The sequence below is a fragment of the Melospiza melodia genome, chromosome 1 (assembly GCF_035770615.1).
Source record: "Melospiza melodia melodia isolate bMelMel2 chromosome 1, bMelMel2.pri, whole genome shotgun sequence".
Taxonomy (NCBI): Eukaryota; Metazoa; Chordata; class Aves; order Passeriformes; family Passerellidae; genus Melospiza; species Melospiza melodia.
Window position 1 is genome coordinate 21,507,136 of NC_086194.1, and position 19,364 is coordinate 21,526,499.

The 19,364-nt window shown below is 45.5% G+C and overlaps 1 protein-coding gene across 1 annotated transcript; it reads left to right on the plus strand.

Moving 5' to 3' along the window:
* The first annotated feature begins 11,137 nt into the window (after positions 1-11,137).
* Positions 11,138-19,268, plus strand: C1QL3 (complement C1q like 3). The gene is made up of 2 exons (XM_063150593.1): positions 11,138-12,157; positions 16,524-19,268. The coding sequence occupies exons 1-2, from the start codon at positions 11,570-11,572 to the stop codon at positions 16,701-16,703; spliced, it is 768 nt and encodes a 255-aa protein (XP_063006663.1). The 5' UTR covers positions 11,138-11,569; the 3' UTR covers positions 16,704-19,268.
* Positions 19,269-19,364: the final 96 nt, after the last annotated feature.

Genomic DNA, 19,364 nt, shown 5'->3' on the forward strand with positions numbered 1-19,364 from the left:
TTATGGAATAACACAGCAAATATGTGAAGAAAATATATTAGGAAATCAGAATACATTTGTCAATCTAAATCACTGAGCTTTAAAAAATTACTAGATACAAAGAGCATCAGTAGCACAATCTGCACCTGCATGCTGGAGGAGCAATCCTTGGGGTGCAGGACAGGGCCTGGGGAGGCAGGGAGGCATTTTGGGGTGCAGCAGCATGCAGAAGCTCTTGCCTCTGGTGCCAGCCCTGCCCTGAGCGCTGCAGCACAGACCTGGCAGCCAGCAGCTTCTCCCACCTGGGTGCCAGCATCCCTCTGGCCCTGCTGAGCTCCTGCTCTGTGCTCCTCTTCTGGCTTGGGAAGGGAAAAGCCAAACCGTGCCACATGTGAGGGAGCAGGTCCCTTGCACAGGAATGACCTTGCTCACTTCTATAATCCCTATGGCTGGTGAGGACCTGAATTAAAAGGATTTTTCAGTCTATCTGCCCAAGGACTTCTAGCAATCAGTACTGAGTGCATCCAAATCACACTCCCAAGCAACCCACATTTAGCCCAAGTGTCCTTTTGGGGCATTGGTTGCATGCAGACACATTTATATTTCTGCATTTATGCATTTCTGTCACATGCTCAGAGCTGCCCAGGCTGCTGTCCTGTGGCACAAATCCTCTCTCTGCCTGAGCTCGCCCTGCAGGGAGAAGAAAATCAACCCCATCCAGCTGCAGTCCCAGAGTGCTCTTTTGGTGACAAAACTGCAGCTCCAGTGAGCTTCCTAAATCTAACAGAAACAAATACCACTCCCAGACACTGAACTCTTCATACCTGACTGACAGGTTTGTGATCTTGGACTGACTCTGATCTGGACTGACAAGCACACTTTTAGCTGTAAAAGATAATACATTTCATTCATACAAAAATGCAGAGCACCTGAGTAAGAAATATATTGTGTGTTCCTGAGAACTGGACAGAAATGCAGGCACTGATGACTCCAAAATCCCCCAGGTAATTAAATATTATTTCAGAGCTGTTTGAACAGCAGATGTCCTGTATTAACAGCATCAATTAGAAGCCAGTTCTGTGTCACTGGCCTGGACACTGCCAGCAGCTGGAGCTCTGTGTTTTGGTTTCACTGTAGCTGGGCAGAAGACTAAACCAATTTAGGTAAGATGGTGAGATGGCTGGAGAAAATGGGGTGTGGTGCTGTCTGACACTGCCTCCAGCACCATTGCTGGAGGAGATTACTTTGATATGAGATTTTATTTTCAAGTCAAGCATGCCAAAATCTTGAGCAACCATTGGAGTAAGAAGCAGTAGTGCAGCCATTATCCCTTTCCATGTGACAAATGGACAGTTCTACCTGGCACTGTGGTAGCCAAAAATCCTGTTTGCAGGGGGCAAAGAAGATGCCTGTTCCCTTTCTCCTACAGCAGTTTGGAAACAAAAAAAAAAAAAAAAAAAATTAAAAAATAAACAAATAAACAAAACAAAAAAACCACCTTAACATTTGCTCTTCCTTTCAGAAAAAGGTGGTTGCTGACTGTTTTCAGAATGGGATCTGTTCACCTTTGGAGTGTGATTCTGCAGGACTCTGTGGCCAGAGAGATGCTGGGTGTTGCCAGGCTGCAGACTCAAGGCTGCTTGAATGGCCTCGAGCTGCTGGGTGTATTGGCAGCTAAACTGGTTTTGGTGGGTCCCACACCCTGCTGAGCACTCTGCCTTCCTGGCACAAGTGGGCAGCCTCATCCTTCTCAATTCTGTGAGCCATGAGAGCCTCAAACCAGCATTCTCTTTAACGGGGAGCAGGCAAGGAGAGCTATGCTAATTATCTTGGGTAGAGGATCCTTTAGGTCTTTGCCAGTTTTTATCAAAGCGTAAAAAGCAATTATTAAAATTAATGCAATTTACCATGTGTTCTACTTCTAGCAAAGCTATTTTTGGCAAGGGTTTCCATCTGTCCCATTCAGCAAGATCAGCCACAGACTTCTCAGAGCTCTCATGTGGAGCTTGGCTCACACTTGCCTTTCTGCAGGGAGGAGCACCTCCAGTGCAGCACCCAGGTTACCTGAGAGCTGCCATCACCTGGCCACTGTGTCCTCACAGGTCAAATGCTTTTCCTTCTGTCTGTGTTGCTCCCTGCAGGCACTGGGGGTGCCCCTGGGTGAGGAAATGCTGCAGCCTCTGCCCTGAGCAGGTGGCCAGTGGGAAAGGCTGGGGCTAAGTGACAAATTTGTCTGCAGGTTTTCACATAAAAGCTTTTATCTGTATTTTTCACAGTTTTACAGCCTGCCTTAAAGCAATTAGAAATTAGTTCATTTACATTTTCATACAGCTGAAGACAAAACAGCACAAGGAGAATGTGTTTGTAGGGAATAAAGATCTGACTCCAGGATAGTGCCCATGAGCCCATTGACATTCAAAGTCAAAAAGCCAGGCACCAACACCTGGATAAACAGGAACACAGCAGGTGGGATTGTCCAGAGTGGAGGCACATGAATCTTCCAAGTGCCTTGAGTTCTGGGGATGGTTTTACATTTTCCATCCCCTCACAGTCCTCTGGCAGCAGCATCCCCTGCACTGAGATCCCACCTGTGTAAAGGTGAAAGAGACCCCTGGAAAGGAAAGAGCAAGGGCAGCTCAGTTTGTCCTTTGTGCCCCTCATCTGAGGCTGCACAGATGAAGGAAACTGTGCAGATGAAGGAAAGTATTCTAACATGACATGCTGGAATCACAGAGGTGAGGCAGTTTATTTTGACTGGAAAATAGAAAGCCCAACAGAATTTTCACTTATCCAGTGAATGCACCAAGAGGAAGGGAAGCCCAGATGTGATGCTGTCACTGAGATACCCACTTGCTGGCTTCAGACTAGCTATTTATTAGCACTTTAAAGTGAAAAAGCTGCAATAGATTGAGTGGGGAGGTGTGATAGAGATATAATGAAGAACAGAAAATGAATTAAAAAATCTGTTAAAAGCCAAATAAATGCCTACCCGGTGTAAAGAAAAAATATCTGGGATATAAAGCCAAAGGGGATGATTAAATAAATAAAAAGGAAACTGACTCAAAGTCTTTAGACTCAGTCTCTCTGGTGGCTGAATCCCACAGTTTCCATGCTTTGCAGCACAGCAGCACATTGCTTTCCACTTGCCATATTTCCCGAAAAAAGGAACCTAAGAAACAAAGTTGGCAGTACAAATTTGGTTTGTGCTTAAAGTCGTTAATAGCCCTACCTGGTGAGAGACAAATGTTGGAGAAGCCCTCAACAGACAAGGTGTCTGAAGAATTTGCTCAAAGCTGCCTTGAAGTTGCTGTCATTCACACTTGCTGCAGCATCCAAAATAACAAAGATTCCCCCTGCAGACACACTCCCTGTGCTGCATTTTGCCTGGTTCCAAATTAATTCTAAAAATAATACCTAAACACGATTTTCTCAACATATTATCACTGCAACACTATGGCAGGAAATGCTGCTCTCCAGAGATGGCATTTCCTTTGTGACCCAGGTGCACAACAGTCTCACCCTGCTCAGAGGCTCTCTGCTCAGGTATCCTCTTCTGATCCCTCCAGCATTGCAGGAGAAGTGGCATTTATCAGCACACTCAGTGGAAATTCTTCATTTCATTCTGTCTCCCAGGCATTAAAATCCATAAAACATTCTTGCCTCTTTAAGATATTGAAAGGCTGGCATTAGTGATTTAGAGTTAATGAAACAGGAGATTCCAGGGAAAATTCCAGTCTCACAAATAGCAGTGGAGCTCCAGTGTAAGTTCAGAGAGCTTCCCAGTGTGGCAGCAGAGGAGCAAGGGCTCCTTCCAGGCCAGCAGAGTCACTCCTGAGTTAAGTGCAAACAGCATTTGGCACTCCATCAATTAGCTCACTGGAGTAATGCATGCCAGGGATTGAGAATATTTTCATGGAATATTGTGTATGTTATCCTGCTCTTTTGGATTACATTTAAACAATAAAACACAAGATAGCAGATTCCTGAATTGTGATAGTCATAGGTCGTATTGTTCTGTTCTGATTTCACAAAACCACACATATTTCTGTCTTACATTTTTATGCATACATGTGCATGGGCATATGTGTGTCTCTCCATATTGAAAACATATTTGTAATGTCTCAGTGCATGAAAGCAACATTCTAGCTGAAATTTTCTCTTCCTGGAGATCAGAAAATCTCTGTCCCAGATGGCAGACATGCTCTCTAGCCAGTCATGTTCCATTTCTCACTTGAGGCATTTTGGATTTGTGCAGTAATTGTGCACACTAGAGTTTTAATGCTACATGGAAAGAGCACAAACAGTCTAGCTGCAAATGCATGAATTGCCTAAGAATACACACATATCTTGGGGGAGGGGTGAATACTTCTATTTTGGTCTCCAGTCTGCATCCTTTACTTGTTAATATTGCTAAATGCCCAAATAATATGACAGAAAATAAAATAACAAATACCAAACCCAAAGTTACATCCAGTACAGAAAAGCTTATTAATAATGGCATTGGCAATACATTATGCTGGGAAAAAATGCACAATGGTTCCTCTGAAAGGCTTGTATCCCTACAATGCCACAAGGAATGTCCTGGTCCCTTCCTCATTGTGCAGGCACAGTCAGTCCCTCTTGGGAAGGAGAGCACTCATGTATCTCCCTGTGATTTGCAATTCTGTTGTAGCAAACTAATTTCAGCAGAGTGGATGAACAGAATTGAAATAGGATTCCAGGAATGTGATGTAAATAAGCAGACCCAACTCTGATCTCACTTGTCCTAGTTAACATCTCAGTTTACAACTTCCCCAGTGGAGTTTGTGATGGGTTGGGCCTGCAGAATAATATTGCAACGTGCTTTTTTTAACAATGCAAGGCAAACTTTTGCAAAATTCCAAACACAGTTGCCTACTATAATAATCAAAAGCTCAGTGTCCTGCAAGACCAAACCAAAGTCCACTGTGTGCCATTTTGTTGTGGGGAAGATTGTTTGGGATCACATGGTCTCCTGCTTTAGCTAATGAACAGATAGGAAGAAAAATGAATGATCAGAAGTAATTGCAACTTGCAAAGTAAATTACACCATTAACTGCTCCAGAAATCAATAATCATGCACAAAGAGAAATTCTGTTGAGGGGATGACAGAAGGAAAAATTAATCTCTTGGGCATCTTGCCACTCTGGGGATTTTAATTTTGAGTTTTCCACTCCCATCTATCCATTCTTATTGCCCATCCATCAACCTCCTGATGAATACAAAGGACTCCAGTATGAAATGCCAGAAGATTGCTGGGTTGGTAGAACAATGGAAAGGAAGTCTTTCAGGTTTGGAGAAGGAAGGGTAAATCACAGATGACAGTGTAGAAAAGCTTGTCTGCTCTTGCTTTTTTCCCCTAACGTCTCTCTTTAATAGCATTGTCAGTCTAATAACCATTTCAAAGGTAACCAAAATCGTTCTCATGGGCAAATCATCTGGAAATCTCCTCCTGATTGACTCTAACTACTGACATAATTTTTAATAGAAGTGCAACATGATATATGCCTTTGCTTATTGGTATAGTTTAAGCAGGAACAAAGTGGTTGTTTAATCTTACTCCCATGTTAGAGGCATTTATCTTCCACCCCTTTGTATTTACTATTTACATCCTCATAAGAATTCTGACACTGTAGCCTTCATTATTAGCAATACTCCTTGATTTAATAGCATTTGTGACTGTCTCTGTATTTTGGGCTTTATTACTGAACACTGTGAGCTCTTCTGAGTGCCTCCAAGTGACAGGTTATCTTCTATGGATTTTGGCCAGGAGGGAGTTAAAAGGAGGAGAGTGGACCAAGAAGAAAGCCTACATGGAAAATGTTGGGGTTACATAGGTGGTGGCAGAAGACAACACTTCTTCATTAAAAGAGGGTGATCAGTTAAAATGCCCATCCTACAGGAGGGGAAAAGTGGGGTGTGGACTTTTGGAAAAATGTTTTCAGCAAGTACAGCTGACCTAGGGGTGAGCTGCACCCTGCTGTAAGCAGATGCTGTCATGGTCTGTAGGGACACTGGATGCCCAGGCTCCTGTGAGAAAAGCCGGTGGAAATGCTGTGTAAAAACCCTCCTGGTTGGAAATGCAGTTCCTGAAATGCAGAGCACTTATGGGCAAACTGAGTCTGTTTATGCAGGAAGCATTTGCTGATTGGTGCCAGCATTGCTCAGTTTCCCCTCCACAGCTCCACGGCTCTTGGAGACTCCCCAGAAACTCCAAATCCCAGCTCCCTGTGCAGAGCAAAGCGTGGGCTGCCCTTGGGAAGGGGAGCAGGCACGGAAGGGGGTGTCAGTGGCTGCAGCTTCACCCAGAGACCATGGATCCAACGCAGCTCTGGCAGCTCTGTGCCATCACCAGGGCAAGAGCAATGAGCTGCTCAGGCCACACCGTGGCTGGAGAGGAACTTGCATCATAACCAAAAATAATCCCAAGGCCGGCTGTGCACAGGCTTTCCCAAGCAGCACTACAGCCTTGTATTCACCACCTTAGATCATGACTCCAGAGGGATAAAAGAGAGAGAAGACACAGACCAGCAGGCTTGAAGGTTAATGGGAAAGAAGAAACCTGAAAGAATAGGTTTTTTGCTTGCAACTAGTGTTTTATTTTGAATAAACAGGGACACTCACAATTACGAGAATCTTTTATGGTTAATTACTGCTATTTATCTTGACAGTTATCAAGTGTCATTTATGATTCTTTTATATCCTTAAACTTTGTCAGCTGAATGTGTAATCTTTAGGTCCCTATGTGTTTAAGACTTATTTTTACACACACAGCTATGTTTTTATATCTGTGGTAATTCACCAGTCAAAACATGACATGCATGATTTTGGTTCCAATCTTTCCACTTTAATTCTGCTCTCACTCCTTCCCTTCCCCCAGTAACCAGTCATATTTGACTGATCTTTTCAGATTAAAAACTAAAAAGGAAGAAATATGTCAAATTTATTTGTAAATTCTCCTTGTTGAGCCCTGTCACTTCAGCGACAGCCCTCCTCGAATTGCCTCCCCATCTGGGTTTGAAAAGTGGATGTAACCCTTTCAAAGCTGGATACATTTTCTTTGGATCATTTTCCTGCCTTTGCATTCAGAGACTGGTCTTCAAAGGGCTTTATTAATTGCAATAAATCTTAATCTACAGTATTTCCAATCACACATAAAGGTGGCTTAAATCCCTCAGCAGTAGAGAATAGCCTGGGAAAGGATTTCCTATGTTTCAAAGGACAGATAAAAACTTCCAAAAATCAGCAAAACAGGGTTTTTTTGTTACACACCAAAGCTGATTTTCTTTCCATGAGCATGAAAAGCCTAATTTTTGTGAAGGAATACAGTGGGCATCTTGCAGCTCTATAAACATATTCGGTCTTCAGTCATCCTGACCAAAACAGGTTTTGTGAGTGTTGGTTAAAGCTGCCTGTACCCTACCAAAACTGGTGCAGGACATGGCCCTCTCCGGGACCTGACACAAATGCCAGCGCTGATTTCACCAAACAAAGGAAACAGACATGGAATAGGATACCAGGGATGGTTTGGGATAGCAAGATGTCATTGCCATGTCTGTCACCATGGTACCTTTGAGCCACCTACAGTGATAGGAATATTTTTCCCTGTTTATATTTTACAGCATTAGCGTAATTACGTGTTGGAATGAGTGCATGTTTTTTACTTGCCCATATCACTGGGACCCAGGCTGAAATTCTAACCTTTAAGAATGTCATTAAACCAGTGTTTATAACAGTACAGTGTAGCAAAGCCTTAATTTCTGAGCAGAGTGGAATTCAAACTACGTCTCTAAAATAATAAAAGAGATCGAAAATCTAAGTCAGAACAAACCAGATGCAGATAGGAGTGAGCAGAAGCAATGTGGAGCTTGGCACAGCACTGGCACACTCATTTTCTAGGCATATGCCTTTTTCCATGGCACTCCTGCTTATTGTAGTTGGTAAAGGGTTGCCCTTTTTCACAGAGTATTTTTCCTGGGCTAACTTTGAATTTAGCAGTGCAGGGCTGAGGAGCCATTTTGTGCTTGGTGCCTGCAGGATGCGTTGCCCTGTGTGCCAGTGGGTGAATTTGTAAAAGGTTTTCTTCAGTTTTCCCCTGTGTGAGTGCTGAGGCAACAGCACCTGTATAAAATGGACATGCATGTCATGCTGCCTGTCTTTAAGCCCTGTATGAATATTAACTAATTAGTGAGCAAGGGTGTGATGAGGTTGTTGCAAATGGCAGAAGCTGCAGGGGACAGAGCTCAAGCATCACCTACAAGTCTGAATGCACAAGGGCCAGAGAACGGGAAAGGAAGCAAACAAGCTGAAGGGCTGGAGCCAGCCAGCAAGAGGGCTTCAAAAATACGAATAAATTTAGCACATTAAGACTGGCAGCAGCTCATATGGGTTTAATGGTTACACTAAGAATGGACTGTCAATCTGGACTGTCAGCCTTTAGCATGGAGAGATTACAACCTAAGTGCTACCCAAGCCTTAATTACAGCAAATCAAATTTTTGACACATCATTTCAGGACAACAAAGGTCCCACAGTAAAAAGAGTTTCCTGTTCTTCCTTTTAATTTGCACCAGGCTGCTGAGATCTCTGGTGCATAACTTCTGAGCACTTTGGTTTTCCATTCTTAGTTTTCCAAGAAAATACAATTTTTCCTAGGGAACTAAAGTGAATCTGGGAACTAAATCCAAGGTCACAGGTCATGTTCCAAACTAACATATAAGCTCTGTTCACCACCCAGTATTTGCCTTGATCTCTCTATTCTGGTTACTCTGGCTGTGATTTTTGTGGCTGTCTTCTCTGGGAGAAGGTCTGCAACAGCTCAGGGTGAATGAGCATCCCAGGCTGTATAAATGAGGAAAAAACTTAAGGAAAAGGTTGGTATGGTAGGACCTCACTTTAAGAATCAGGCTTATCATAGCTGGAGTAAGGAATTGAGGATGTGCTTGATGCCAAAAGGTCACTCAGCATCACAATGGCTTCACAGATCATGACAGGTTTGTGTTTATTTGGGGATGAGATCTGTCCTTTGCCCAGCGTGTATCACAGGCTTATGCACACCCTGATGTCACAAAAACCAGCTGGCTTGGGGATGACTAAATACAACACCTCAAGGGCCCAGCTGCAGGCTGAGACAGAGCACTCACTTCTGGCACATCTTTTCAATTTGTCTTGCACAGAAGAAAAACCAGTGCTGAAAGCCCTTTCCCTTGGGGTGCAGAGAGAAATAAGATATGAACATAATCCTCCAAGTGTGTTTGACTGCCTTCCCGGGTCTTGAGGGGAAGCCCTTAGCTAAGGGAACTGGCTCACTTGTGTCAGGGCCAGATAAGGAATTTTTTTAAGACAGAGCATTAAAGAAAAGTAAAAAGAAAAAAACCTTTTTTTAAAAGGGGAGGGAGGAATATTTACAAGTGCATGAATGGAAGCTTTGTCGACAGTTTTCTTGGGAGATAAGGAGCTGGACTGGCCCATCTCTGCATGGCATGGACACACTCGATGCCTTTGAGTCTCTCAGGAAAGAGCAAAAGGAGCTGCTGACATTTCTGCTTAAAAGGAAGAATCAATGAATCTTTGTTTCCCACTGCCTGCTTGTTTGACCTTATTGTGTTGCGGAATAGAAAAGAAATAAAAGGGAACGGTGAGGGGAGAGCAGATTCGTGCTAATAAAATCCAAGACAAGATCACAGCCCTCTGATCATCACTGGAGATGCCATTATTTGGTTGTTGTCCTATTTGCTGCTGCTGCTCATTTCTGATTCTTGCCCTGCTGTAATAAGTCACACTCTTTCCAGCCATCATCCCTGTATTGACAGGCAAATGTCACCCAGCTTTGATTGACGTCCATTGCTCCTGAATGCAGAAGTATGATTTAGGAATCAATTCTGTTTGTTTATTTAAACAGCTCTTTGTGTACCCTGTAGATCTGTAAGCAGGACAAGTGCTTTAATATTTTCTCTGCAACATTGTCACTGATACTGCACATTCACCTTCCCACTCAGTCACAAAGGTGCCCACCAGACCCTGGGGAGGAGAACCCTTTCATGCACAAAAAAACCAAACAAAAAAACCCCCCCAAAAAAAAAAAAAACAAAAAAAAAAAACAAACAAAAAAAAAAACCCAAAAAACCAAAAAAAAAAAAAGAAAAAAAAAAGAAAAAAAAAAGAAAAAACCAAAAACAACAACAAAAACCAGCCTCCGAGATTTAACAAAATGCTTTGCTGACCCTGAGTTAAGCCAAAGAGATCTTTATATCAGGTCCTAAGCATCTGATGATTTGCATATATCCCGGACTTTTCTTTGGCTTCTAAACAAAAGGGAGCACTTTCCCTTGGTGCCGGTTTGCAAGCAGAGCAGCGGCTGGCTTTAACACCGGGAAACACTGTCGCCAGTGATGAGCACGTCAATTTTAATTCACAGGAAAACTCTTTCCTTTTCTGTCTGTGTGGTTGCAATTGGGACGAGGAGGAAGAGGGAGATCCGAAATTGCCGTTAATCTCTTTATTATTGTGGGAGGTATATTTTCAAATAACTTTTACTTGGACAATTGGCAAAGCATCCCTGCATTTAAAGCGGTATTTCCCAGAAAACGCTAACATGGCAAAGTGGCCTCAGGGAAGTGTTAAGCAGGAGGTGGATTGACCTTTTAATTCTCGATCGGTGACCCGAAGGGTACCCAGAGGCTGCTAAGCACGTCTCTTCCTTTCGGTCTGCTTCAGAAAGAGCTGTCATCACAAGATGCAGCTAGTGAGTGAGGCTCACGATTTCGCTGTTCATCCGTTTGCGGGAGAGGTGGGGGAGGGAGAAAAGGAAAAAAAATATATATTTCCCACACTGCCAGAGTAATGCCAAACTCTCTGTGAGTGGGAAGAGCAGAGCAGATGCTGGAATGAGATGCCAAAGCAGCTCCCCTTTCCCCTGCGCTTTTGGGTGCCTATAAATTGCTCCAGCGCGCTCGTCAGCCTCCTCCTCTCCTGGCAGGTGGCACTCGGGCAGGATCCCGCTCTCCCTTCGGCTCCGGCTCCGGCTCCGGCTCCGGCGGCGGCGCGGGCACAGGGCGGCGGGCACCGGGGCTGCGGCCGGCCGGGAGGCGCGTCCCCGCTGAGGACTGTCATCCCTGCGAACAGAGAGAGAGGGAGGGAGAGAGAGAGCGAGGCGGCGAGCGGGGCGATCGCGAAAGGAAAGGCAAGTTCCAGGGAAAGTTGACTCGGACTGGCACAGCCTGCAAAAAAAAAAAAGTCGATCGCCGGCGGGAGCATAAAAGTGCGGGCGGCCGGGGCGCGGCGGCAGCAGCTCTTCCTCCTCTTCCTCTCCCGCTCCGCTCCCTCGCCCGCCCCGCGGCTGAGCGGCCGCAGCGGAGCGCCGCGACCCGCGGGATCCCCGCGACCCCCTCGGCAGGGCGGCCGAGCCCCAGGGGAGCCGAGCTCGAGCGGGCTCGGCGTTTTTTCGGCTCTGAGGAGGAACCCCGCCAACCATCAAGATTTTGTCCAAAAGCAGACAAGAGGATCGCCCTGCGCTGAGCCGGCTGGTGGGCAGCAGGCGGCGGCTGATAGCGGCCGGCGCGCTGGGGGTGGTGATGGTGCTGCTGCTGGTCATCCTCATCCCGGTGCTGGTCAGCTCGGCCGGCACCTCGGCGCACTACGAGATGCTCGGCACCTGCCGCATGGTCTGCGACCCCTACGGCGGCACCAAGGCGCCCAGCACGGCGGCCACGCCCGACCGCGGGCTCATGCAGTCCCTGCCCACCTTCATCCAGGGGCCCAAGGGGGAGGCCGGCCGGCCGGGCAAAGCGGGGCCGCGGGGCCCGCCGGGGGAGCCGGGGCCGCCCGGCCCGGTGGGGCCGCCGGGTGAGAAGGGCGAGCCGGGGCGGCAGGGCCTGCCGGGGCCCCCCGGGGCGCCGGGGCTGAACGCGGCCGGGGCCATCAGCGCCGCCACCTACAGCACCGTGCCCAAAATCGCCTTCTACGCCGGCCTCAAGCGGCAGCACGAGGGCTACGAGGTGCTCAAGTTCGACGACGTGGTCACCAACCTCGGCAACCACTACGATCCCACCACCGGCAAGTTCACCTGCTCCATCCCCGGCATCTACTTCTTCACCTACCATGTGCTCATGCGGGGCGGCGACGGCACCAGCATGTGGGCCGACCTCTGCAAGAACAACCAGGTGGGCGCCGCGCCGGGGACAGCCGGGGACAGGAGGGCAGGGGGCCCCGGAGGACGGGGGTGCCCCGAGGGAGCGGACGCCGTGCGGGCAGCGGGCGGAGCGGCGCGGGAAGGGCGGGAAGCGGGCGGGGAGGGGGAGCCGGGGGGCGCTGGGGGCGGCGCGGGTGCGGGCCGGGGAGCGGAGCCCGAGCCCGAGCGGCGGGAGGGGAGCGATGGGGACCGGCGGCCGCCTCCCCGCAGCTGGCAGGGTACTTGCGGGGAACCCGAAGGCTACCGAGGGGCCGGGTGCTCTGCAGAGCCGAGGCCGCCCGGGCTGCTGGGCGAATGCGGACTCGACGCGCTCTCCTCTCCGGGAGCCGCGCTGCAGGTGCCGCTCCCAGCCCGCTGTCCGGGCACAGCAGCTCCCGGCCCGCCCTGGGCGCGGAGCGCTGCCCGCAGCTCTGCCGGGACCGGAGCGGGGGCGGGGGGACAAACAGCGCTGCCCCCGCAGGGGCGAGAAGAGCCCGGCGCTCCCTCGGGGAGGGGAAAGTCCCGGGAAGGAAAGGGGAGCCAGGGGCGGTGGGTGAGCTCAGGAGAGGGTGGTGCTGAGTCGGGAAAGGGTGAGGCGGGTGGGAGGAACGCAGCCACGGCGCGGGACGGGGCTCTCACGCAGTGCAGCGCCGGGCTTGACCCGCTCAGCCCCCGGAGGGTGCGAGGCTGCTTCTCCCTGTCAGGAGAGCTGGTAATAGAGCAGCTCGGCGCCCGCACACCTGAGCCCCTGGCGGGCCGGTGCCGCTGACGGACCGGGCCAGGAGGCACGCCCGGGAGCCCGGGCAGGACCCAAGTCTGTCGGCATCCCCTGGGCAGGATGAAGGCATCGGAAATAATTAAAGGCTTTGCGATGCTGCCGTCTGAAACACAGAGGAATCATCCCTTTTAATTAGGATAAACGTAGCCACTGCCTGTTACATTGCCCCCTTGTAACCCCTCCTTCGCAATTTTGCGCCTTTTCCATGAGTAGTTAACAGACGCGGTTAGGCTGGCACCAGTTCCTCCGGCGCTCGGAGGCACCGCCATCCCTCAGGGCCCTTGATGCCCAGGGACAGTGCGAGGTGCCCAATGGTTCCCGTGTCCCCGGGGCTCCGCGGTGCTCCCCGGCACCCCGGCCCCCGCACACCGGCAGCGGCTCAACAGGTCCCGCAGCGCCCGAGCCAGCGGGGCCGCAGGGCGGGCTCGGGGAGCTCGGGGCCAGCGCTGCCGCTCCCCCCGGGCTGTTCGCCCCCGGGCTGGGGCACGGCTCGGCTCCCCAGAGCTGACAGCGGCCCCGTGTCCCCGCCGTGCCCGCACGGCCCCGTTCGTTCGGCGGCCCCTCCGCAGCCGAGCGCGGCCCTTTGTGCGCAGCGCACACGGCAGCCGCGGCCGCCGGTAAATTAATCTGATACGCCACTTAACCTTTTCTTTATGGCTCCTCAGAAGGACTGTGAAAACGGAATAATGAGGACATCAGCGGCAATTAATTAAATTAGAAAATATCTGCCATAAATACTGTCTCAGCAGATAAACCAGGACTAGTAAAACTAAGTGCATCCTAATAATATTCACTTTGATATCTTCCTGCAAAAGCAATATTCTTCACTGCAGAAATACAATTTTACTTACAATTAAAGAATTGATCTATTTTTACCCATATTTATAGAGTGTTTACTTTCCTGAACACTGAAAAATAAGTACATAGCAGTAATTTTAAAGAAGCATCCAATTACAAATATTCAATTGAACCTGAGGTCTAACCATTTCTAAATATAGGTACTTCCAGTGCCAGACATGAGGCAAACTCAGAGTTATTCAAAGAAGAAAGAAAAAACCCACCTAAAGAGAGGTTCTATGTGTACATTTGTATATACTATATGTGATATTTAGGGAAATATCTGCACATCAATGGTTTAAAATTGACCCACAGTTTTAATGCCTCAATGAGTGATTAGGATTTATACTTAAAATACTAAATGCTGATGTGACAGGCTTTATGTATATTTGTAAGGAAGCTCAGAAATTTTGGAAGTAGTTAAATGGAGTGACAAAGGCAACATTATAAATCCCATGTTCTCTAACAATGAAAAAACCAGAAACATTGAAAACTGTATGACTTACAGAAAAAGAAAAAAGTGTTCCTAAGCAATACATATGTGAAACCTCAAGGTCCCCAGTGTTACCACATTGTCTGCTTTAATGATTATCAAGCCTGAGCAGGGAAGTGCTGAGGTGACACAGCTTGCGGATGTGTGTGCAGGCTGAGAGCGTAGCTTCATGGAAGGACTTACATGGAACTTGTGAAATGTATTGTCTCATAATGCTTTAATTTTGAGATGCATTTACCCTCTTGCAGCAGTACACTCCATTCATTTGAGGAGAATTTATTTGAGACTGTTCTCCTAGGCTTTAAAAAGAAATTGCTCTGGCTAACCAAGCAAGAAGGTAAACCCACTAGGAACAGCATACAGGACCTTTGCTGCTACACACAGGGCAGTAACATCTGCATTTTGGTTTCTAGACTTTCAGTATCCAGAATCTTTTTCTTTTTTCCAGCCAGTATGTATTGTGTAGAATCTTAAAAATGAAATATCCATTGCTGTTGTAGCCAGTGTCCCCATGCTGACTGCTGACTTCCTTAGGATTGTCACTGATGTAATTCAAATTCTCCCCTACCATCCACAAGATTTTATACAAATCCACAAAGCAGCATTTCATTAGGAAGTAAAGGGGAATTTGAAAAGTCCTTTAAACTACTTTCCTCACCATTATGCAAGATCCTAGTTCCACGTGAAAATTCTTCTACCTTGTCTGTTGCCTTTTCACTCCTCCCCACCTGCCCTTTCCATTTCCACTGCCAGCAACCACCTCAGTCCATTATTTTCTCTGGAAGATCTTTCCAGGTTTAATGTCCCAGAGCCTTCAACTCTGCCCTGCCAGTCACGATTCCAAAGGAAACACCCAGCACTTAGAATAATTATTGCTTAGAAAACTAGCAAAAGAGATCACCTCTGTAAACAATACCAGGCAAGTCAGGACCAAGAAGTCCTGAAATAGTCCGGGTTTATCATCATGCCATGTATCAGTTTAAATTTGCAGCCTGTCACAGCTTTGCAAGCCTTTGCAGCCTTTCTCACTGTTCTTACAGGATGCATAAAGAATTTCCACCTACTGTGATTTTTAAGCTGCATAATGCCATAAGATCCTGCATGGTAAAAGAACCCCCTCCTTTTTAACATTTCAATATTAATGTGAAATCATATCACATGAAAATTTAATTTGGAAATTTATCATGTAAACTTTGAAAGGAATCCATGGGAAATTGTGACTTATAGCCTATTTTTTTTCAGTTCAGAGCAGAAAAAATCCCACATATAGTACGCCAAGTCATGCATTATTACTTAGTTCAGATTTGCAATGCCACTAAATCATTTACTGCTCTGTAACTACGCTAGAACAAAGACAAGCAACAAGCAGATGACGTGTTACACTGAAATAAATCACATACAACCATGTTTAAATATTTTACCAAACAGAGTAAAATTATATATAAATGATTTGGAGACTTACAATGGCACAGGCTGTTCATTGCTGAAAATCAACATATATCTTGAAATTACAGATTATTTTCAGTTTGCAAGAAATGTCAAATTTAATCAGTAATGGAATACCAAGGGAGAAATGGGGAAAAAACTATGTTTAAGGGAAAGTTGCAAATGAAATGCCCTCAATGACTTGTAAATTTCAAAAACTCTTGCAGCAAATAGTGACTTGCCTGTGATTTTTCACAAGTGCATCTCTTAAAACACAGTGAAATTAAATGTTTACTTACTGAACTGTGGTAATAGCAGTTTTTCCAAACCCAGACTGCTTGCATGTGTGCATGTGTGTGGGGGGTGTACTTCTTGTATTCTTTTTTGCAGCATGATCCTATTGCTTAGTATGACAATAAACTGCCTCTGGAAAAAGTCCATCTTGAGGACTCCCTCAACATTGTCAATCACTTGTCCCACTGATACAAAAGTTACACCAAATGTAAAACTGGCACACGATCAGATCCAGTTCTCCCAACTCCAGCTATTCTTACACATATTTATAAGAAGGCTCCAGACATCTACAGATCAGGCATTTGTGTATTCATCAGATGACCGAGAAAGGAGAATATTATTGCTTTAGTTTCAGAAGTACAGCAGGAGAAAATAAGCAAGTGCTATAGGAATAAACTACAATATACGTTGCCAGATGTTTCAAGTGGCAACTCATGCATGTTGAATAAAACTTCGAGGATATGCTTTAATTTCAGCAGGCAGGAAAAATTGCCTGAGTTTTCTTAACCAGTGGTTCTGTATTTCATGTAGGTTCGAGCTAGTGCCATCGCTCAGGATGCTGATCAGAACTACGACTACGCCAGTAACAGCGTGGTCCTTCACCTGGAGCCAGGAGATGAAGTGTACATCAAATTAGATGGAGGAAAAGCACATGGAGGAAACAACAACAAATACAGCACATTTTCTGGATTTATTATTTATGCTGACTGATAATGAGTAAAAAGACCCACCAAACCAGTCGAGAAACGAAGCCTGCTCTTCTAAGCGATGGATTGCGTGGCAAAAGTCAATGAAACAAGCACCCCAGCAGAGTGACCACTGAACACCTCAGCAGTGGGGGGAAATGTTGAATGCTACCTGATTCACATCTGTGCAACACAGAGAAACCTTATGTTAAAAACCACAAACCAAGTTAAGCAGATGTGCGATCCACTTCCGCCAAAGCAAATACTTCCTCATTGTTACGTGTCCGTGTGAATGAAGTTCTGCATAGATCAGATTTTTATAGGCAAGGAAAGCCCACCTAAGGACACTGAGTTACTTCTTCAGTGTATATGATACTTTGATGTGTTATGATCTTGCTGCTTTATCCATACTTCAGCTTTGGTTCTTGTGACTTACCTGCTAACAATGATGCTTGGAGTCCACTCATAGTGTGGTGAGGAATGATTTTACAATAAAAGGAAGAGGTAATCAAAATATACTTTCTCTCTGCAAAGAAATTGTTTGCCTTGTACTTTTCTTACCCTTCCACTTAAAACTAGAAACTAATCAGCTTTAAGCCTTAACTCAATGTTTCTGTTTTGTAGGTTTACATTAGACTTTTAACATAAAAATCAAACCAGTGGAGTTATTTAAATTTTGTCTTTCCCTTAGTTGTCCTCTAAAAGAAAATGACAGAAGAAATACTATTTTCCCCTTTAGAATATAACAGTTGACAAACTATTCTGTTGGACCATATCCCTGATTCCACCAAAGCAAATGGCTAAATTCTCACTGCTATTAGTGGAAAAGGGATTTTAATTTGTATACATGTAAATATATGTTTAGACAATTATTAGAGGCCCACTGTTGATGGTTAGTTGTGTAAATATTTAGAAAGCCTGGCATCCATACCATCAGACTAAGAGGCAGAGTGTTTTCTTTGCAGCAATTAGTCTTCATTAGTCTTTTAGCACTTAGTCTGTACCTGGGTTCTATTTTTAATAAAATAGTTATGGATTAGTATAGTGCAGATGTTCCACTAGAATTTCATAGGAATACAGATGATCTTTATTGTCTTAGGTGTCTTGTCTCACTGAAGTCAGTGGGATTTTTCCAACAAAGGAAGAGTGGGAGATCTGACACATGAGAAAATGCTGTCACACAGACCTTTTCCATGGAAGCTAGTACCAGTTTGTGTAAGGTGTGCCTACGAGATGGACACAGAGAAGCATTTTACCAAAAATGATAACACATATGCAAAGAAAGAAGCAGATATTTACATGCAAAAAAAAAAAAAAGTGTGTTATAATACCTATTTTTCTCATTCATATAGATATAGATATAGATATATAAAGTCTCAAAGAAGCTTAATCCATATAGAGGATTAATGGCTTGGAGAATAAACTAAACAGAGTTACATAGTTATAAAAATGCTTTAAAATCAGTTATAGCAGTAATGTCCACAGATTATTTTTTTTTTAATTCAGAAAATGGATTTATTTGCTTTGGTTTTGGGAGTCTATTTCTCTTAGGTTAAAACTTTCAGATTTCATTCTAAACCTAAATTTCAGCAAGATTATTAAATTTCTTTAGCACAGTTTGTTATGTTATTTATTTTTACCTTTTGGCAAAATCAAGGTAACATTTCTGTAAATCATTAAAGAGTAACAGAGGCTACCCCTAGCATTGCTATTTCATATATTCTGTCACAAGCAACCTTGTCTAATGTAATAAGGGTACAAACTTAGATTTATCTGCACTAAAATTTCCAAAGTGTCTGCCACTCTGACAAAAAAGCTCTCCAGTGCTGGCTACTCAGCAAAATTCTGATAGGGATTTTACACATTGCCCTAAAAATCTCGTTTGAATGAGTGAACCTTTTCTCAAACAGAACGTGTTCCTCCTTCTGCTTTGAGTCGTTCAATTCCAAACAAACGCCGAGCGAGCCCAGGCTGCTGAGAGGATCGCCAGGCAAACTCATCCAGGGTTTACAAGGGGACATGGTGCTGCCAGCTGCTTGTGTATTATCTCACCAGATGGGCAATGCTTCTACCTTATGACAAAGTGCCAGCTCATGTCTGTGCATTGTAGTGGTTACTCCTGTTTCATTTCTACGAGGCGATTATTTCAGTACCTGATGTGCACCTGACTTGTCTGCTCCTCCACTGTTGCTGTTGCTGGCCCGTGCACTCCCACAGCAGTGTAGCTAGAGATTCCCTGTGTGGTGTCCAGCAGTCCTGCACCTAGAGCTAGAGATCATTCACAACCAGCAGTGTGCATTTACCACGCTGTGTATTGCTAAAGCTCAACACTACAAGACATACATGGTCAAATCTGAAGAAGCTTCTGAAATCAGGCTACCACTGCTATTGGATAATGCCATTTTTTGGATAAATCACTTGCCCTGGTTAAAGTTAGACAAGAGCAAAGAACACACTTTATGTGAAAACCACATGTAAGGCAAACATTTCTTCCTTTTTCATCATATCTTGATATACTGATTTGTAAAGACTTATATCACAACCTTTGTTATAACTAATACAACTCATTAAAACTGTATTATGTAATATATTTTGAGTGCTGGTGTTGCATCCTTACAAAAAGAAGCTGGTGTGTGTCAAGTTTTACATGATTGCTGTGAGACTCCAAGTTCGTGATAAAAAATTA

Excerpts from the sequence above, each read along its gene's own strand:
- C1QL3 (XM_063150593.1), top strand. The coding sequence starts at position 11,570 with ATGGTGCTGCTGCTGGTCATCCTCATCCCGGTGCTGGTCAGCTCGGCC. Across the intron at positions 12,158-16,523 it reads ACCTCTGCAAGAACAACCAG|GTTCGAGCTAGTGCCATCGC; the intron begins GTGGGCGCCGCG and ends TATTTCATGTAG.